The sequence below is a fragment of the Macadamia integrifolia genome, chromosome 11, assembly GCF_013358625.1.
Source record: "Macadamia integrifolia cultivar HAES 741 chromosome 11, SCU_Mint_v3, whole genome shotgun sequence".
Taxonomy (NCBI): Eukaryota; Viridiplantae; Streptophyta; class Magnoliopsida; order Proteales; family Proteaceae; genus Macadamia; species Macadamia integrifolia.
In genome coordinates this window covers 4,337,733-4,359,443 of record NC_056567.1, presented here as the reverse complement: position 1 = coordinate 4,359,443, position 21,711 = coordinate 4,337,733, and the positions used below count along the sequence as shown (strand labels likewise).

Below are 21,711 nucleotides of genomic sequence, written 5' to 3'. Positions count from 1 at the left end.
GGTCTATTTGATAAAGAACAGGCAGTCAGGCGTGATTTGGATTGTGTTGTGGTGCTTCAGGAGAAGCTTTGGGCAGAGAAATCAAGGCAAAAATGGTTAAAGCATGGGGACCGTTGCTCAAAGTATTTTCATCTCTCCACTCAATTGCACAGGGCCAAGAATATCATCCATGAATTGCACACAGATGATGGATCTATTCACAAGGATGTTAATAATATTGGTAATAAGGTGGTTGAGCACTTTGATAGATTTCACAAGAAGGGGACCTCGGTTCGGGATGATGAATTGCTAGATAATATCCCTAACCTCGTGTTTGAGGAAGACAATGACATGATGATTGCAATTCCTTCTCAAGAGGAAGTCAGGTCTGCTATGCTTGATTTTGGATCCTGATAGTGCCCTAGGCCCAGATGGCTTCCCTGGTACCTTTTTCAGAGTATGTTGGGATGTTGTAGGTTCTAATGTCTGCGCTGCAATTCAGAATTTTTTTTAGAGAAGGGATTGTCACGAAAGGCATTAATTGCAACTTCTTGACCCTGATCCCTAAGGTCAAGAATGCAAGGCGAGTTAGCCAGTTTCGTCCAATATGCCTTGGGAATTTTGTTTTCAAATTGATTCCCAAGATCTTATCTACTCGTTTGTCAGGGTTGCTTCCAAAACTCATTTCTGAGGAGCAGGGGGCCTTTCAAAAAGGAAAAGTTATCTACTCCTCTATTGGTGTAGCTTCTGAGCTAACCAATATGATGGGTAGAAAGTGTTTTGGAAGGAGTATGGGGTTAAAGCTTAACGTTCAAAAGGCTTTCGATACGTTGGAGTGGAACTTCCTATTTGATGTGTTGGAGAAGTTTGGATTTCACCTCAAGTGGATTGACTGGATTTGCCAAATCCTTTCCTTTACAAAGCTTTCAACTCTGATTAATGGTTGTCCTATTGGCTTCTTTGGCGTAGAAAGGGGTCTTCGCGAAGGTGACCCCCTTTCTCCCATACTTCTCATCTTGGCAGAAGAGGTGCTCTGTCGTGGTCTCCAAAATCTTCGAGCTAAAGGCTTGGAAGGCCCAAGGCAGGCCTTTACTCCCTCTCATTTGTTATTTGCTGATGATCTTTTTATTTTCATCAATGCTAATGTTCGTGGTGTGAAGAATCTAAAGGGATTCTTAGACAGGTATCAATCTTACTCTGGTCAAGCTTTCAATCTTAATAAAAGAAAAATTTATCTAGGTTCGATTCCATCTTCTCGAAGATCTCGTATCAAGGAGGTTCTGAAAATTCCAGAATACTACTTTCCAACCCGATATCTAGGAGTTCAGATCTTTAAGGGTCGAGTTAAAAGTAGCTATATTCTGCCGCTAGTGGACAAATTCAAAGAAAGACTAGCAGGGTGGAAGGGTCGTCTTCTCTCTATGGCTGGCAGAGTTGAGTTGGTGAAATCGGTCATGAGCAGCACCCCAATCCACAATTTTTCAATATATCTATGGCCTTCTTCTTCTATCACTCTTATGGAGTCTTGGCTTAGAAATTTTATTTGGACTGGAGATGCTTCTTCCTCTAAAGCAATAACCATCAAATGGGACACTCTATGTAAGCCTAAGCATAAGGTGGTTTGGGTATCAGACGATTGAGAGAGGTCAACCTAGCCCTTTTAGCTAAACAAAGTTGGTTCATCAAATCAGACCATTCCATGTTTGCTAAATTCTTAAGGGGTCGTTTTCTTGCCAATGATGGTTCCTTGAAAAAATCGGTCAAATCTTCTATTCTCCCTGGCCTTCGTAAAGTTTGGGATTTTATTGGAGATTCAGAAAGATGGATAGTGGGCAATGGAGAGTCAAGTTTTGGTATGATCGATGGTTAAATGGCTCCAGAATTGTGGATCTTCTTGCTATCAACCCTTCTATTCCTAATAATTTATCAGCTTTATTATCTGATTTTATTGTGGATAGGCAGTGGTATTTTCCAGCGGTTTCTAACCACACTCTTGCAGCACTTTGTGATCAAATCAGATCTGTTGAGCTTCCTTCAGTGGATATGAAAGATAGACATGTCTGGACTCTCACTGAATCAGGTATCTATTCTGTGTATTCAGCTTGGGAAGGTATAAGAAAGAAGATACTTCTCAAGGATGGGAAAAATTGGTGTGGCAAAAAGGTTTGCTCCCAAGGTTCTCTGTGTTTGGCTGGAGGATGAGTCAAGATCGCCTTCCAACAGATGATCAAGTCAATAAGAGGAGAGTGCCATTGGTCTCTAGATGTGAGATGTGCAAAAATAATCAAGAATCTCTTCTTCATCTCTTCCTTGAATGTGACTTTTGTGTAAATGTTTGGAAGGAAATGCTTTCCATCTTCAATATTCATTAGGATGGTTTTCCTTCAATGGAAGAATTATTTTCGTAGTGGAAGAGGAAAGCTAATGCTATCCAGCTACGGCAATTGTGGCTGGCCTTAGTCATTCTCATTCCTTTCAACCTTTGGAAGGAAAGAAACTCCAGGAGGCACTATAATAGAGCTAACTCAATCCAAGCGATAGTCAAGACAACTCTGAACAATTTGATTGAGTTCTCTTCCTTGGTTTCAATAAGTGTTAAATCAGTCTCTGACCTCCTTTTATCTAAAAAATTGAAGGTGAAAATTGGGCCAACTCGGAAAGAAAATATTGTGGAAGTGCTTTGGGAACCCCCAATGCAGGATTTCATCAAGCTGAACATAGATGGCTGCTCTCTTAGAAATCTAGGTCGATCAGCAGCAAGTGGAATTTTTAGAGACAATAATGGGAAACCAATAAGATGTTTTGCAATTTATCACAGTGTTTCAACAAACTTCATTGTTGAGTTCGAAGCTTTCTTCTTGGGTATCCGTCAAGCCATGCAAATGAATTTGAGAAGGCTTTGGATTGAATGTGACTGTATGTCTGTGGTGTTATGTATTAAAAATCATAACATTCCATGGATGTTTGACCAACAATGGAGATTCTACAAAGCCTTCCTTGACAGCTCTTCATGGACAATAACACATTGCTTTCGTGAGGCCAATAGTGTTGCAGATAAGTTAGCCAAGCACGCTGCAGCAACAATGACTTCTACCCACTGGGACGTCATCCCTTCGTTTCTTACAGAGGATGTAATATGGGATACTCAGCAAAGACCCAGATACAGATTTTTATAAGTAATTTCTGAGTTTTTTCTTTTTGTTTGGGTTGCATTTTTGCTGATGACAAAGCCGAAGGTGGATTTGTAGCTCATTGTGGTTTGTAATCTCAAATTCTTTTTTCCTCCAGTATTAAAGTCTTCTTGCTGATTCTTAGCAAAAAAAAAAAAAGTGAGTTGGTCACTAAAATGCAGACAAGGATTGTAGATTAAGAAGTATATAATGGAAACAAGATCAATAAACCAGTCTATGAAGGTTAAACAAGAAATTTAAACAACTATTGATCCCTTGCTTAAAAAAAAAAAAAGGAGGCCAATGGAAGGCCATGCAGAGGCATTTTCAGCCCATGGGGCAGGGGGCTTGTGTCTAGGGTAGACACACACACAAGCGGGTAGCTTTCTTTTTTCCAGTGCTTCAATATTTGAAATGAAGTTGGTACACCTCTCTAAGAGGAATCAAAGGTAAAACAAGAATTTTAGATAAATTTTTTTGGTAACAGAATTTTAAGCAATTACTTAGTATTTGTTAGCTAGGGGCTGGGGGAAACAGTAGGAAGTGGAGCCGTAGGTTATTATCTATGTCCACTACATAAGGGGCGAATTGGTGCATAAGGCTTCCGCATGAACAAGGTGGGGTGCGAGAACTACACAGTCTAACCCCGAGAATGTCGATAGGTTGTTTCGACCGCTTAACCACTAGGTCGTAACATTGATATCTTACTATTGGACCAAGCGCACCCATTAATTAAACACGTCATTATTTCTCTCGACGACATAGTTCCACTAAATGACTTTCAGAGTAGGAAGATTCGGTCATTTTTCTACTTAAGGGAGATGAGGGTATCCTTTGATGAGTATATTAGTCATGTTTCATGCAGCAAAGCACTATCATTAATGACCACAAATATAAAATTAATACAAGGCAAGCCATCCTCACACTCCACCCATTGGTCTCACCTTCCTCGTCTTCAGGAATCCCCACCACCTCCATCATCACCAAAGCATCTCCTTCTTCTTCTTCTTCTTCTTCTCCTCTGCTGTTTCAATTCAACCATAACCATGTTGAAATTGAATCCTCAGAGAAACCTATTATCTCTATTCATTATAGTTCTCATACTTCTTGTAACGTCCTCTAGTAAACCCACAGAGCACATTAAATCTTGTTTAATTGAAAACCATGTTATGAACTTTACTGTTTTTCAATACTCAGATGACCAGCCATCACAGTATTACAATCTCCTCAATTTCTCCATCCAGAACCTCCGATTTACAAAACCAAAATATCCAAAGCCTTTAGCCATTGTACTACCAGAAACCAAGGAGCAATTGGCAAGCACCATATTGTGTTGCAGACAAGGGCCATGGACAATTAGAATAAGGTCTGGAGGACACAGCTATGAAGGCTTATCAACTGTTGCTTCTCCTAGATATCCATTTGTGATCGTCGATTTGATGAATCTAAATCGGGTTTCTGTAGATTTGAAGTCCGAAACCGCCTGGGTGGAAGGCGGCGCAACCCTAGGTGAGGTATACCATGAAATTGCCATGTCAAGTTTGTTCCATGGATTCTCAGCTGGATCATGCCCAACTGTAGGGAGTGGTGGCCACATCGCCGGAGGTGGGTTTGGGTTATTGTCAAGGAAATATGGTCTGGCCGCCGATAACGTGGTGGATGCACTTCTGGTAGATGCTAATGGAACATTGCTAGACAAGGAAGCCATGGGAGAAGATGGGTTTTGGGCTATTCGCGGCGGTGGTGGAGGTGTTTGGGGAGTAGTCTATGCTTGGAAATTAAGATTGGTTAGTGTTCCACCAACTGTAACATGTTTTGTTGTCTCTAGACCAGGTTCAAGAGATCAGGTGGCTAATCTAGTTCACAAATGGCAACTAGTTGCACCATTACTACCAGATGAGTTCTACTTATCATCTTTTGTCGGAGCCGATTTGCCGGAGACTAAAGGGAAAGGGATTTCGGTAACTTTCAAAGGGTTCTACCTGGGAACCAAAACAATTGCCATATCTATTCTAAAAGGAGTCTTCCCGGAACTGCGGATCGCCAAAGAAGACTGCAATGAAATGAATTGGATTGAATCCATTGTTTACTTCTCTGATATGGGTAATGGTAGCTCAATCTCAAACTTGAAGGATCGGTACTTCCATAATAAAAACTATTTCAAGGCGAAATCTGACTATGTGAGGGTCCCTATACCTTTAAGGGTCATTAGGGTTTTTTTGGAGACACTTGAAAAGGAACCCAAAGGGTATGTTATAATGGACCCTTATGGGGGAAAGATGAGTAGGATTAGCAGTGATTCTATTCCTTTTCCTCACAGAGAAGGCAACCTCTTCACTATTCAATACTTGGTGGCCTGGGAAGAAGAAGATAATGGAAAGAGTCAAGAGTTTATAAATTGGATAAGGGGATTTTATGATTTCATGTCACCCTATGTAGCTAAGGGTCCAAGGGCAGCTTATTATAACTATCTGGACCTTGATCTTGGGGTGATGGACAGCAGCATGACTGGTGTTATGAAATCCAATGATGCAGTTGAGATGGCCAAGGCTTGGGGTGAGAAGTATTTCCTCGACAACTATGATAGATTGGTTCGAGCAAAGACATTTCTTGATCCAACTAATGTGTTTAACAACCAACAAGGGATTCCTCCTAGGTCATCAACTTTGCCTCAAAGGTAAAATTAGGAGTGATAGACACAATTCATCAAAGCATAAATGTTAATTGGGCTGGAGCTGTAATCTCCACCTACATCATCTGTAAGAATTCATCATAATTTCTAATATGGTATCAAGTTTCTACCCTTCCTCTTTTTTTTTTTTTTCTTTTTCTAAGAGAAGTTTGGGAAGCACTTGGGGTGGGCCGGATCCTCTCCAGTGCCCCAATGCTCCCAACATGCATCAAACGGTTTATAGGTGTTTTTAGAACTTAAGGCTGCATTTGGTAGTCATTTAGTTCCAGAAACAACGTTTCGTGTTAAAAATAGAATTTTCATTTTCTGTATTAAAATACTGTTTAAAAAAAAAAAAAGTGTTTGACGTACTTGTTTCAAGAACGATTACCCTAGTTGTTTACTTTTTTTTAGACTGAAACCGAAATGATGGAATAAGGTTTTGTCGTTCCATCATTTTGTTTTCTAACGTTCCCTCCTCCCTCTCTTTTTATTCCAAAAAAAAAAAAAAACCAAGTTGATACCAAACGTTTTATTCCTTTTTGTTCCCATAGAACAGAAAAACGCCAGAAAGATTTTTCTGGATGACTACCAAACGCAACCTAACACCTTCCGTTAATTGTCTTTTGTCTTATTTTCAAAAGTCTGTTAAAATTTGAGTATAAAAGAGTTTTAAAAAATAAGTGGAAAGTAAGATATCATTATGTCATTATCAAAATGTGTCATTTTGAGAACTTAACATCCTCTTTCAACTATTACTTTTTTTTTTCCCAAAAGTCCTTTAAGATAGGGTATAAAAGAGTTTTAAAAAATAAATTAAAAGTAAAATATCATTATGTTATTATCAAAAGTGTCATCATCATGCATATTGTTTGGATACACATGTGAAATGACATTATTACCCTTCACTGGAAAAAGCAATTGTGTTACACTAAAAAGGCATAAAAAATCATTATAAACATATAGAACCTTTATCATCTTCAATTAATTAACACTTATTTTAATGAAAAATGAAAATTTACATCAACGGATGTCAATAAAAGTACCAAGTAATGTGGGATTTTTTTTTTTTTTTTTTGATAAAAGATTTTCGGTTTTCATGAATAAGAATTTTATTGAACAAAAAAATCCAAAGAATATAAGAAGCACCATGGGGCCAAAGAACGATACAACCAAAATGCCCATCAAAAAAGGTCATAGACCAAGAATAAGAAACAAAGGAGAACAAAAAGAAGCACAAGAGTCATGTGGTAATGGAGGTTCCTGGGAGGATGGGTAGGTTCTTATTTTGGACAAGAGCCAGCTGAAATTTCCATCTTGTTACAGACATCAAAGGTGATGGTAATAATGATTTGATGAAGAGATCTAGAATTAGGAGTCCACAATCTCAAGTCCCTTTCTCTTTGTATGCGGTAGATAGAGGCTCCAAACAAAAGCTTACCCAAAGGATTTTAGAAATGCAATCCTAAAATGATGCAAAAAAGAATAAAAAAAAACAAGAAAAATAACTCCGATGTATCAATCTTCATTCTATGACCATCAGCCTTGGATGAATGCAAGACTTTAAATTTCCTTTTAAGTTGTTGGTTATACAAAAGTAGAATCCTGACCATCACAAGCCAGTCTTGCTATCTAAGCTATACATATAAGTTCTCAAATCTGTATAGTTAATCACCAGGATTCAAAATCCAAATGAAAATACGCATTGAATTTCATGTATGGAATATAATTTTTTTTTTTTATGACAATAAAAGAGATTCATTAGCTGCGATAACTTAGTACATCGGCTCGACCACCAGATTAAATATTCATACCTAACTGTTGGACCAACTGCACCCCTTTACTCCACATTAGTTCTAGTATCAAAAAACTTAGTTTTCCTAAATGGGCTATCGATATTATAAAAACATAAAAATAATAATAAAAAAAAAAAACCCTTCCTACATGGGCTTCCCATAAAACCTTTTCACGAGTTTTTTTTTGGGGTAAAAATCCTTAATTTTTCTTAATCTTGCAATTCTTTGCAATACCACCGGCAGAGTGTGACACATGGACAACTTTAACTGAACAATTCAAATGTCTTCTTGGTTGAAGTTACACCAAAATCGGTTCAAAGTAAATGAACCTGTCTATGAGAAGAAACAACCAAACCAGTTTGTGATGAATTAGGTTATTCAATAAAAGCACAACACTCTCTCGCTCTCTCACCCCTCTCTCGCACGACTCTCTCTCACTGTTATTTAAAATGCGTTTAAAACGCGGTTGTCATTTTTTTCCGTTTGAAACGCGTTTTCCTGTATGCTATTATACAATACGGAAAAAAAGAGAAATGGCAAAAGAATCCATTTTAAACGTGCATCCGTTTTTTAAGGGTAAAATAGAAATTTTATTAAAAAAAATAATTAACTAATTAAAAAAAAAAAAACCAAGAAACACTAGTAGTAAAAGTGAAGAGTGAAAACAATATCGTACTTGGGTTTTGGTTTTTAACTTCCATACTATCTATAGGGAAAAAATCTCATCTTTTTATAGCCCATCGAGTAAGGAGAAACTAAAGCTAGCAATATCTCATCTTCTTGTAGCCCATTGGACTATTTTATCTTGGGAATCCTAGAGCTTTTAGAACATTAGATACATATATACAGATAATAATCTCTCAAATTGTATGAGAATACTGCCTTTTTTTGGTTTCATTTTTTTGAAAATTACATGTTTAATACCCGTACCTTTTTGTTTTTGTCCATTTGTCATTCTCTATTTTTTTGTTTTTTTTTTATTGTACCGTTCACCGTTTTTATCTATTTAAAATCCATACCGTACGTTTATTTCCGTTTTAACTAGGAGTGATCTCTCTCACTCTCACCCATCTCTCCGTCTCTCACACCTCTCGCTGCTCACGGAGGAGACGCTCTGCTGGTTGGTCTGGTTGATCTGAAGCTGTGGCTTATCTTCTTGTGAAGCAATCGAAGAGGATACTACTACGATACTAAGAGAAGAAGCAACAAGAAGAAAACCAACAAAAAATGGAATTATTGAAGAGATCTTGCAACAGCTAGAAGCAACCCCAAATTCTCCACCAACCCTTCACTGTTTCCCAATTCACAGATAACTTTTTCTCTTTCCATTCACAGAAAACTTTTAACTGTTTTCTCCACCAATTCACAGAAACCCAATTCTCCACCAACCCTTCACTGTTTCCAAAACTTTTAAAACCCCAAGGGGAAATCCATCTGGAACGACGATAGAGTGCTATTAGGAGAAGATACTGCTGCACCATCATTGGCTTCCTCGGCCGACGGCTACCGATTCACGTCGAACCCTCTCTCAAGCGCAGCCCCCAAAAGATCCAAAGAACCCGCTTCATGATTCCCTGAAACAGAGGAAGAGATAAGCCAAACCCTTCAAAACGCACCTCCCTAAATATGCGTTAAATAGAACCCAAAATCTGTCTTTGCCTCAGACTATATGGGGCATACCATTTGCAGTTTGCCATGGAAAACCCACCAGAGAAGAAGGTGGATTACGAGGCACAGGAGCGAGAGGTAGAAGATCAAGCTGGAGGGGCGGATCTGCAGAGACCCTTCTCTCTTCTCCCTCTCTTTTTCTTTTTCTTTCTTCCCCGTCTCTGATACCTCCTCGTTCATCGTCATCCTCTCCGTTGTTTGCATCTCCTCCATTGACCCCAATAGTCCGGTTTGATCCATTGGGCGGATCGGTTCGTTTACCTCAAATCGATTTTGCATGAGTTTCAACAAACAATTAATCTTAACCGTTTATTTAAAATTATCCACATGTCGTCTTCTGCAAGAGGTGATTGGCCCATCTAGCATATAAAAAAACGGAAAAAGCAGTTCGCCCATAAAGATCTATTTATGGCACTAAGCAAATGGCCACAACACCTCGTACAGAAAAAGAAACTTGACGGACGCTCCAGATGAAGCCACGTTGATTAACAATCTGAGACCCTCCATTACCTAGGTGGACCACTCTTTTTGATTTCTTCAGACTTCAGAGTTTAGCTTGCGACCAATAGAGCTTTCCGTTGATAATTCCAACCCCAACATCCCGCAACGGTAATCCTCCTCAGGTCTGCGATTAGGAATCTATAGAAATTTTTCATTATTATTATTTTTTAATTTACTGATTTCGTTTTCTGTTTTCTGATGCACCGTTGATCATTCCAACCCAAACATCCCGCGACGGTAATCCTCCTCAGGTCTGCGATTAGGAATCTATAGAAATTTTTCATTATTATTATTTTTTAATTTACTGATTTCGTTTTCTGTTTTCTGATGCAGATCACTGAAGATAAATCAGTTTTGTTCATCACTGTAACGGTAGAAAAAGACTTGGGAGCCTGAGGATTTTGTGGAGTTCATCTGATTTCTGCAAAAATAATTAGAGGTTAGTCCATCACTCATCAGGTCTTTGATCCCCTCTTACCCTTTTTCCGTTATTTGATTTATAGGGGTTAATCACAGATCTCCAGGCTACCCTTAATCTGATACACTGTTTCTGATTTTGGGGGGCTTATATCTCTTTCCTTTAAGAAACGCAAAACCCCAGCAATTTGTTCGGAAAGTGTAAGGTTTTGTGGGTTTTGAAGTTTTTATTCTTTGTTGGTTTTGGAAGCTGATGGTCTGCACAAGCTTTGAGAAATTTGAATTATTATTCTTCTTCTTATTCGCCTACAAAATCTAAAATTTTATTGTGACTGGTTTGATATCTCTCGTAATGCTTAATCAAGACTGCATTTGTGAACAGTATTGGTGCTCTGTCTGTGACAATTTAACTGCGATGATCTTGCTTGGTCTCATAAGCAAACTATGAGACCAATACTGGGGTTTCCTGACATTATTTTCTCATAAACCTTTTGTTGATTGGGGCAGTTGTCTATGAGACCAATACTGTTCACATACCTGAAACCCTAACTTTAGGTTCTCTCATAAGTGTTGAGCTAGATTCCCACATTCACACCCGTGGGCCTCATCTCTTTGACATTTCTAACCCATGAGCCAATTCAGTTTTTAGAAGGCCAATCAATATGATTTTTCCTTATTTTATCGTTTAGTGATCCAAATCAGGTGTTTGGCATAGCATCCCTTAAAATCAAATAGTTAGGCATATATATACCCGCAAAACTAGAAACCCTTGGGTATATTTTGTCAATGATTTGCAGCATTAAAATTCACACTAATAATCGAAGTTTAGAAACAAAAAGATGTGGCACTTTATGACCATTTTCTATGATTTTTCCATCATAGAAATGGTAATTATGCTAATTTTGGTTTGAAGGTCCTGTTGGATTTGAACCACCATCTTCTTAAAATTGTCAGCATAATCCAATATCTCAAGGGCTGCACTAATTTGAGCTGAAGTCGTCTTTATCAAAATCCGCTGAGTAACTAAGGGAAAATCAAAGCCTATGCATTTTTTTTTATTCAGTATGATTAGTGATGATAGATATGGTCAATGAGTCCATATGAAATGATGAGTAGATGATGTATTCGTACATAAAGCATATAAGTTTGCGATAGACAATCTCTTGAGAGAAATCCTTTGAAAGTTTACATAACACTTTATTGGAATTATGTTGAAAAGTATCAAAATTTAAAAAGTTGTGGGGTTTTGATAGGTTAAACTTATTAAAGCCATGCAAAAGGACGTATATGTAAGTATTTGATACGGAAATAGTGATGACCAATTATAATAAACAGTTCAATTAGCTTTCAACCTATGATCAGTATGCTTATTTGCATATGAGTTGTGTCAGTTATCTGATGCAGGATGGTACACATCCATAGTTTTAACTGTCTTTATGTGTTATACCTACACATATTCTCTCTCTCCATATGTAGGATGATAGGTAGCCAGATCATCAGAAACTTAAAAAAAATTCATTCAAAATACCAGGTAGGCAGAAAATAGGTGGCCAGATTGAGATCATCCTATTGACATGCATGGAGTTAAAGAAAACAATTAGGATCAGCGCTACCAAGTTGCAGACACATGTATATCACACTTGTGGCTATGTGGCTTTCTTATGCATACTTTTTGAATCCATTTGCTTTTATTCTAAATATTATCCCCGGGGCAATGTAATATCTATGGTAGATGAACAATATGTTCCCCCCCCCCCCAAAAAAAACCCCACCCCAGGGGGGTCTAGATGTAATAGTGACAAAAGTTTGTCTAGATATTAGGCGTTTTAAATTAGGCTGTGAATGGAATTAGAGTAACTTATGTTTCAAACATCAAGTCATGAATTGATCTTGTCCCAATTCCTGTACAGTATAAGTGTGCAACCTAAACCTAATTTCTGCTTGGGTTCCATTCAAACTTGAGACTCTTTCTTACTCTAAAAGTTGTGGTAGCGTTGGAGATGTGCCTAGATTAAGGTTTAGTATAAGCACTGAGGCCTTTTGCAGTCATCTCCTTCCTCTTGATTTGGTCAATAAAAGTCTTCATTTCCCTGATCTGTGATCTCATATACTTTTTACCTTTCTGAACCATGAATGATGGATAGAATCTCTTTCCCATGGGTAAAAGAAGAGTCCTCCAACCTTCCCCCCTCCCCCCTTTTTCAAATATAAAATTTGTTTTGATGGTTTTATTGCCATTAGATCTCCAGAATTCTTCTGGGCCATCCCTATCAACTGGCTAGCAGTGCAGGATTTTTAAGGAAGTCTCTTCATGCTTGAATGCCTTGAGGCTATGCACATAAATGCTGCCGTTCAGGGTAGTTAGTTTTAGCATGTCCTCAATTAAACATCTACACTACACATCAAATCTGAAGCGGTCTCAATTCTCTCTTTAACTGCTGTACCACCCCTAAATCCTACTCCCCTCCAACCACATCTCCCAAAAAGGAAATGGGAGGACCAATTGTTTGTTTGAATCCCTACACCTCTGTCTCACCATTAAAACCTCCCATTTTCTCTTCTTTTTTTTTTTTTTTTTTTTTTTTTTTTTTTGGGGGGGGGGGGTGGGGTGGGTGGGGTGTTTGGTTGATAAAAATCTCACATTACTTTCACATACCACTGCACTAGAAAAAGACTTGTGAGTTGATATTACTTGCATAAATTTATCGTGTTGCAGAAATAAGCCCCGAAATTATTAGATCTGCCAGAAAAACTCTTCTCTGATATAAAAGTGAGCTTTATTATCTGGTTTTGTGTAACTTGGTATGGTTTTCCAGTGTTTTATTTTTTAAATATCTGCCTTGGTTTCTATTCAGTGTGCTTTTCTAGTTTGGTGGTTCTTTCTGATGTCCAATACTAAATAAAAATAAGTTGCTGTCATATCACTTATGCAGATGGAAATTTGGGCCCCAAACTCTGCTATTATTGTATTACTGGTGCTCATATCGGCCCTGCAATCAGCAGTTGGCATAAGATTCGTGATTGACAGGGAAGAATGCTTCTCTCATAGTATTGAATATGATGGTGATGCAGTTCATGTTTCCTTTGTGGTAATTAAGGCTGATGCACCATGGCATTTTGGTGATGATGGTGTAGATCTTGTGGTAAGTATTGTTTGCCTGGAAATTGAGTGCAGAGTTTTGGTTAAATGCTATGGTTGTTTCTCTTTTAAAATATGTAGCCTGCCTGGCTGTATGCTATGATTAATTATTTAAGTTTTCTATTGAAATTCAATTGATTTTCTTAGTTTGTTCTGGCTAATGTTTATAGGTTCTCTCTAGCTTTGTTTTTTTCCATGTGGATAGGGAGTCTGAAGAAAAAAAGAAGAGAATACATTTTTCCAGATTGGGATTGGAAAAGGGGGAGGGAATTTTGGATATTGAATGTGATGTGTTAATATGAAATGTGGTTTTGCATGCTGAATATAGCTTATTCTTAAGTTGGTTAACCCTGTGGTTTGCAGTTTTGAACTACTAAGGGCAAACCTGATCCCAAACACATCATCACTAACCAACAATTAATTAGAGATCCAGTTGCCTATCAAAATTTATCTGCCAATTCAGCATAAGAAAATTCATAGAGATCAAATTCATTCCATTGTAGATGTAAATGAATTAACCCACTTAACCACTTGGCTATCGAGATTCAACTGGCCTTTGTCAGTGGAATGCATATAGATCGAAGGTTTAGAAAAGACGAAGAAGAAGAAACAGAGTTGCATCCATAAGCCTAACATACTGTGTTGTGAGGTACTTCTTGGGTTGTTGTATGTCTTCAAATTGGATTTACTAAGTGTTATATGTGGTTAAATGTTCTCATTGTAGCTTATCTAGGTTAGGAGATATTTCCTGTCAAAATTTTTGTGGTACTATGGTTGCATCTTAATTTCAACAAGCTTTGCGCAAAGGGGGAAACAAACCAAAAACAGCACTAACACCAGAGCTCTCAAGGAGTAGTCTGAAGGAGAGACATGGGCAAACCCCAAGAGACAACAATTAGCCTATTCCTTGGGACTCCCTAACAAGAGAGTATGGAAGCAAAGAAAGTTTGGAGCTGGCGTCAAAAATCGTATCCAAAGATCAGGAGTTGGAAGTCTATCTCCGAAGGTTGCGCTCCGTCCAGATATGATTGATGGTGGCACAAAAGCAAACTTACCTGTAGTGTCGCAAATAGTTTTCCCTCCAAAAGTCATATCAAGCCAAATCTATTCTCTAGCAAGCCAACAATGGTTGAGGACTCTCTTCCAGACAATGGGGGAGAAGGTGTAGGAGAAGAAAAGGTGGTCCACGTCCTCATGGCCATTCCAACCATAGTTTTTAAGGAAGTAAGGTGACGGAGGCGTTTGAGGGTCTCGGAGCGCCTTAGCGATAAGGCAGGCATAAAGCGTCGCCTTATTGACTAAAGCGTTCCTTTGTAATTTTTTTATAAAACCAATTTATTTGGCTCAAATCTTAGTTGAATCCTATTACTCATATATTAAATAAATATTAAAGGTTCATATTCTTACCAATCTAAGATATTCATCAAGAAAACAAATCAATAAAGTGAATAAACTAAGTTCATCTTTTTCAATCATCAATCATCAATCATCAATCATCAATAATCAATCATCATAACATATTAACATATAATATAAATACATAATTATGAAACAAAATTATAAATGTAAAGAAAATAAGACAAAAAATACAAGTATTTATTATACTTACTTCTATGATGCCAAAATGAGTGCCTAAGCCCTAAAGGCATCCACTATATTTCTACTCCTGTCAAAGAAGAATGAAGCTCAGCGCTGCCGGAGCAAAATGGTCACCTAGATCAGTGATTCTTCCTTGTTCTTTGATTCCTTCTCAAAGCCCATTCTTAAAACCCTTGACAAAATCCAAACCCTGTTTGTGAATCGTGTTTTTGTTTTGTTTGTTTTGGTTATTTTTTATGAAGTAAAGTTGATCCCATACAACTAAGTGTTAAAAAAATCATACAACTACTAATAAAAAATCTATATTTGGAATCTTCATCAAGTAATTTTAAAATGTGTTAAAAAAAACCCATAAAGCACCACTTTACATAAGGCGGAGCACTGCCTTACCATCTCTAGACCGCATCAGCGCCAAGGCGCTGGTAAGGCGATTGGGGGAGACCTGGATTTCCTAAGGATGAGGAAAGTCTGGGTGGAGAGGCAGTTTGGGAGAGATTTTTGAACTGTGAAGCAACGCCAGGAGTGTGCCCTTTGAACTAGACGATCTTGCACCAAGGGGCAGAGGGTCCGAGTGGTCTAGCCAAGTTCCAACTGGAAGCAGAGCTGAATTGCCCAGTGGTGGAGGGAAGCCAAGAAGCAGTGTCTCCTCTTCCCCTGTGGCCACGGGGAGCTGAGGAAGGGCATCCCATATGATGGAAAGAAGGGGGGGAGCCCAACTATCGTTGGAGATTATATGATATCAGCAACATTGGCCTCTTTACCAAGTCCCAAGGAGTGAACTGATCTACCACCCACTATAGGGAAGAAGACACCGAGGGGGTGCTAGTGATCAAGCCATAACCATGTGGAAGAGCCATCATCAACGATGGAAGAGATGGCCTCAAGGGCCATGTGTCTAAGATGAAAGATCTTGCACCAAACCCAGGAAGAATCAACAAGCTTTTTTTTTTTTTTTTTTTTTTTTTTTTTTGGGTAGGATGATTAAGAAATTCATTAACAAAAGAAGGGGGGGATATACAGCCCCTAAGGCAAAAGAAAATAATAAAATAAAGATAAAAAAGTCTAACATGGTAGCCAATCAAGCCAACACAAGAGACACTAGCCGACAAATTAGAAAAAACAAAGGGGTTAATGGAGACACTGCCCAAACGATACCATCTTTTTAACTGTTATTTTCAATGAAACCTCTAAATTTCTACACCCATCTCCTGCCACATCAATCCCTAACCATTTGACCTTTGTAGACACCAAACCCTAGTCTTTCGGATTTTCTTGTATTCCATACTTAATGTTACTTGTCAACTGATAAGAGAATCTATCTGAGCCCTTAAAACACTCATCCAACTTCCCAAAACCCTAGTATCTTTTCACCAAAGCCTATCCCGATCTTATACCACTGTTTATTTTTCTATAGTAGTGGCTCTTGGTAAGGAGTTTGAGTGCAATAAAGAAATTAGGCAAGGGGATCCTTTGGTCCCTTTACCTTTTTTGTTCCAGAGCTCCTGAAGGTGTAAAGGCAAATGAAAATGGACCTCATATCTCACATCTGTTGTATACAGATGAGACATTCGTCTCTTGGGCCGGTGGTGGAGCTAGTAGAAAAAGTGAGGGCAATGCCTAGGTGCTTGGGGGAGGCAAGGTGAGGAGCGTACAAGATTATAAAGAGCTGCTGCAGAAGAAGTTGTGTGGTTGCTGATTGCTTTTGAAGTTAAGGAAGTTTAATGTGGGTTCCCCATTTTAGAAGAAATCTGACGAGGAGGGGGATGGAGAAGGAGAAGTGTACAATCTGTTACCACTTCTCTATAAGTATGAGATTAAGTTGGGAGGGAGAAGGGTGTTGGATGGTGATTCATGGCAGATGTTTTGTGGTACCCTGATGTTATTGCTTCCTTACTAAGGAGCCTGATGAGAATGGGGAAAGAGAACTTCTGTAAATGAGTTGGTTGAAGACAAAGGCACCTCCAGGAGTTGGCTACTTTTGTTTGGGTTTTGGCTTTGGAGAAGGCACAAACCATGAATATTTTACAACTAATGGGTGCCATCTACCAAATATATGTTATTTTTGCTTGTGTCAAGAGGACTCAGTAGCTCACCTCTTTCTTTCATGTAATTTTTGGCAGAGAAGGATTGGACATATTTCTTGAGCCTGGTTAGAGTTTACATGAGTCATCCTGCAAATGTTTATATTTTATTTGTTCAGTGGGCAAAGAACCCCCTTTGGAGAGGCAGGGATGCAATGTTATGGGACAATTGGAAATAAGAAATAGAAGGGTGTTTGAAAGACAATCCTAGTGTCCCTAGAATTTGTGCTGATTTCATCATGTTTTTAACCAATTGGTCTTTAGCTTGTAAAGAATTCGCAGGGGTTGATGTGAATTGTGTCCCTTCCAAATTCTTGATAATTTCATTTTTTATGATGTATAGATTTTGCATGTTTTAAAGGGGGCAGGGGGATTAATATATGGATACGCCAGCAAGTGTAATTATATTTTAAAATTTGTTGAAGAGACTGTCTAAATGTCACCTCTATATCTGAATGTGTATTTAAACTTGGAACTTTCTTTTGATTGCTCCTTGTCTTATTCCCAAAAGTTCTTTAAGTCAGGGGCAAAAAAGGATTTTCAAAATATATTGAAAGTGATTTTTCATTATGTTATTATCGAAAGTTATCATTGTCTTTGCACATATATTGAATAAGACTTATTCGCATTGAAAAAGGTGTTATACTAAAATGAAAAAACTAAGGTTAAAAAATATTTGACACTTTTAATGGGTGTCAATAGAAAATCCCTTTGTTGAATGACACAATATTATTTGAAGAAAGAAGGAAAGTATTAGGCACTACTATGGGGCTGTGAGAAGCTCCTGTGAAAAGTAAAACTTTGAGATAAGAGAAGCGTAAAGGAGAGAAATCTGAAAGGGAAGATGGATTCATACAGGAAAGAGAAGAGAATAACACTGCCTTCACTTGGCCCCAATAAGCACTGCCTCAGACACAAAATGCACTTCTTAGCTGAACACTTCCACTAAAACTGTAGGTTTTTAACATCAATATACAAGCACTCTTGTGTAGAAAATGGAACCCTTTCAACAGAAACTTCCTTACTACTTTAGGGCTTCAAACTTGACTCTTCAAAAGAAAAAATAGATATCCTGAAGGACTTTTTGACTGAACTTAGAACTCATTTTAATAAAGGTAACCTAGAGTTTCTTAAGATTACTTCATGCTACAAACTCTTACAATAAAAGAAAACTTGTGTTCCCGAAGGACCTAATATTTCAGGGTTAATAATGGAAACATACTTGACTGGATCTCATTTGGCTTCTAGCTGTGCTGCTATTTTCCTGTAGAAAACTGATCCATGTGTTTTGAGATTGTCAGGTAAAGGGTCCTACAGGTGATCAAATTCATGATTCTCGTGACAAGACAAGTGAGAAGTTTGAGTTCATTGCTCAAAGGAAAGGACTCCATCAGTTCTGCTTCACTAACAAGTCTCCTTATCATGAAACCGTTGACTTTGATATACATGTTGGCCACCTTACTTATTTTGAGCAACATGCTAAAGATGGTGAGGGGGTGATTTTCTCAATGTGTTTCAGAGGACCTCTTATTTTAAGTTAGGACTTCTGAAATTTTTTCTCAATGTCTATTATATTTTATGAATGTGCACAGAGCACTTCCAGCCCTTGTTGGATCAGATAACTAAGTTAGAGGAATCTCTTTACAACATACAGTTTGAACAGCACTGGCTAGAAGCTCAAACTGACCGCCAAGCAATAGGTCTGTTTCAGGACTCTATATTTCCTTGCCATAGTGCTTTTGTTTCAGTTACTACTTTGTTTTTTTACAATAGAAATGTGATGGTATGCAGCCCCCATTTGCAGATGTCTGTATATCTCAGTGATATCCCACTTATTACTATATTGTGATTATTTTTCTTTAACTAGTCCACTGAGAGAGAGAGAGAGAGAGACGAAAGGTATCTTTCCTTGTATACAGGACCAAATAGATAAATCAATTAATAGATTAATTAATTGAGGTTTCATTGGTTTTATAGAACTAATTATGTTCTTCCAATCTGACTGCAGTGAATGATGTGATGAGCCGAAGGGCAATCCACAAGGCCATGTTTGAATCTGCAGCACTGATTGGGGCCAGTGTTCTCCAGATTTACCTCCTGCGCCGCTTGTTTGAAAGAAAGCTTGGCACATCCAGAGTTTAGATCTAAAACTGCTTTGGAGTATTTACTGATTGTGGCGTTTCAAGTTATAACAAAATTCTGTTCTTATTCTTTCCCTCATGTTAGAACAGAAAGGTTTTGTTAAAAAATAATTTAAGAAAAAAAATCAGAAATCCCATAATTTTGCAGTTCCTTCCTCATGAATGTTTCAAAAGGTTGGGTAAAAATGAGAAAAAAACACTAATTTCGTATCTTTGAAATAGGCTGTCACAGGCCTTTAGGGTTCTTTTGATCTTTTGTAATGTTTAAAATCTTCTTGGGTATGTTGGTGTATACTAAGAAGATAATACCCCGTAGTCCTTTTTGGGACCCTCTCAACATCATCCGAAAGCCTCGATCAAGGGATTCTTTACCATGGCTGAAGGAAAACTCAGTCCTTTTTAACAAGTAAGAAGTCTCTTGTACTTGAGCTATTTGAAGCCTATCAGAAATTGAACCCCCTAATTGTAGCTCTTTTTCTTCCCCTTTTAACATTGTATTTAATTCATACTATATGCTTCTACCAACAAAAAAAAATTCCATCTTGGTTCCTTCCTATATTGTAATCAAGTTGTACTATATGCAAAATCCCATATGTGAAACATAACACATACTTTTTTTGGGTAAACATAAAACATAAGTGCATATATTTTATCTTGAAAGCCTTTTTTGGGTATGCCAATCAATACTATTAATGAGAATTTTAGAGTTTCAAACTCTCCACTTTAGAGAGATTTTGGGGAATGTTAGCTGGATGATTCTTTCTCCTAATGCATGGGGCTGTAAAACGTTGACTCAGTGAGCCTCAAGCCAAGGCCGGATCCTCTCTTGGACCATGATCTTTTGTAATAATCTTACACCATCCATTGAGTTTGGGTTCTCAAGTCAAAGTTAGCCCTCACACCCCTTGAATGGTGTGAGATTGTTGCAAGAGGTCATGGTCCAAGAGAGGATCTAGCCTTAAAAGTGGAATCAACATGATCTGCCATAATCATAGGAGCATAATGAGCCAAAGGATACGGAGCCGATCACATCAAAGGGTGACCCAAGGATCTGTCCAAGGGTCAATCAAGTGATCATGTCCTATTCGGATAAATCGCCCTTTGGTATGGTCATGTGAACTGAAGATTGTGTTCCAACCCTAGGAAGACTTGGGGGGTATTTAGCATAAGTATTTTGATTTTTGCATGGATTCATGTAACCTACTCTATTAAGTTGAGATAAGGATGAGTTTGTTGTTGTGTTTTAAAGAGAGTGGTGGGATAGAAAAGATCCCAAGCCTTTTTAGACATAATACAAATTGCTTGAGGATGTGATTTCTAGATACACTAAATTCACTAATAACTTTTTTTTTCCAATTCCAAAAATAAATGAGACAATAACATTTCAACAAATGAAACAAAAAAACTAAGATGAGAGTTTCGCGTTTCCTAAGACCTCTCCAAGGGTTAAAGAAAGAAAGAGAGGTTCCATTTAACAAGACAGCCAAATAAGGCATCTCCACAAAAAACATGACCCAATCAACCCAGGGGACCTGTGGATCTCTTTATCCACAAAATTTGGGCTTCATTTGATATGTCACATGCCAGATTTTTGGACCAGCCACTTAAGCTTATCAAGTTGGGTCAACCACATAAAATTTACAATGTACATTATATTGTTGTTATTATAGTTGTTCATTATTGTCATAGAGATCTATTATCATTCAAATGTCACAAAGCATTAGTTCGCCACAAGGACAAATGATATGATTATTCCGACTATTGGATAAGAGAACACGACTTACATTAGTCATGTGCCAAATGTCAATGCCTAATTCAGTCACATATCCTGTTAACCATACATGTGTATCAGTACTTTAGACATTAATATGCACTATCTCAAAGTTTGAGTGAGATAGCCGGTTTGAAATCCAAAACTGTAACAATTACTAGCATAAATCATTTCACAATGTATGTGTTCAGATAATCAACATATACAGTTAAATCTCGGTATTCCAGGAAAAAGTGTCAATGAAAACATGTAGGTGCACTATTACATGGTGGGGGGGCGGCCTGTAATTTTTGTGAATTTCCCATTTATCAATGAATGATGGAACTTTTAATTTTTTTCCCATTTTAAGTATTGACGAATCAAACAATAGTTGTGTTTCAATTTCTATCTTTATTTCTCTGTCGAACCATTTTTTGTTCTTTTTCATGATGGTCTAAGCTCCTAAAGAAAATCTAGAAATGGCAAGATTTTTTTTTTTCTCTGGTACTTTTTACATGAAAAATGCATAAAAAAATGTCATTCAGAACATCCCTCGTCAATGACACCAAAGAGATATGAAATATAATGAAATAGACCCACTTTGAGGTTCCTTATGAAATGAGACATAGAACATATTCTTTACAAAGAAGTTTTGAGATTTTTTTGAGGTCGCACTATTCATTATGCGTAGCATAAATTTTTCTTTTTTTTCAAAATTGAAATACCTAGTATTAAATGGGCTAACCAGTCACCTCATTAGTTGCCACATAAATGTTGGTTTTTTTTTTTTTTTGTAAAA

At 37.7% G+C, this 21,711-nt stretch overlaps 2 protein-coding genes and 1 long non-coding RNA gene across 8 annotated transcripts; 2 read left to right on the top strand and 1 right to left on the bottom strand.

Moving 5' to 3' along the window:
- The first annotated feature begins 4,195 nt into the window (after positions 1-4,195).
- Positions 4,196-5,830, top strand: LOC122093932 (reticuline oxidase-like). Its single transcript, XM_042664489.1, has one exon. It carries the CDS (start codon positions 4,196-4,198, stop codon positions 5,828-5,830), a length of 1,635 nt encoding a protein of 544 aa, XP_042520423.1.
- A 2,999-nt stretch (positions 5,831-8,829) lies between these two features.
- Positions 8,830-9,496, bottom strand: LOC122094254. The gene is made up of 2 exons (XR_006144702.1): positions 9,297-9,496; positions 8,830-9,190 (listed from the first exon to the last, which is right to left on the bottom strand). It is a non-coding gene; the product is annotated as an uncharacterized LOC122094254 (long non-coding RNA).
- Positions 9,134-19,321, top strand: LOC122094253 (transmembrane emp24 domain-containing protein p24beta2-like). Of its 6 annotated transcripts, none has more exons than XM_042664997.1 (6): positions 9,134-9,893; positions 10,129-10,224; positions 13,136-13,345; positions 18,323-18,509; positions 18,614-18,721; positions 19,030-19,321. In XM_042664997.1, exons 3-6 carry the CDS (start codon positions 13,136-13,138, stop codon positions 19,161-19,163), a joined length of 639 nt encoding a protein of 212 aa, XP_042520931.1. In that variant the 5' UTR covers positions 9,134-9,893; positions 10,129-10,224; the 3' UTR covers positions 19,164-19,321. The 6 variants fall into 6 exon arrangements, with proteins under 6 accessions (XP_042520931.1, XP_042520927.1, XP_042520930.1 ...); XM_042664993.1 differs by having other exon boundaries at positions 10,119-10,224; XM_042664996.1 differs by having other exon boundaries at positions 9,134-9,907.
- Positions 19,322-21,711: the final 2,390 nt, after the last annotated feature.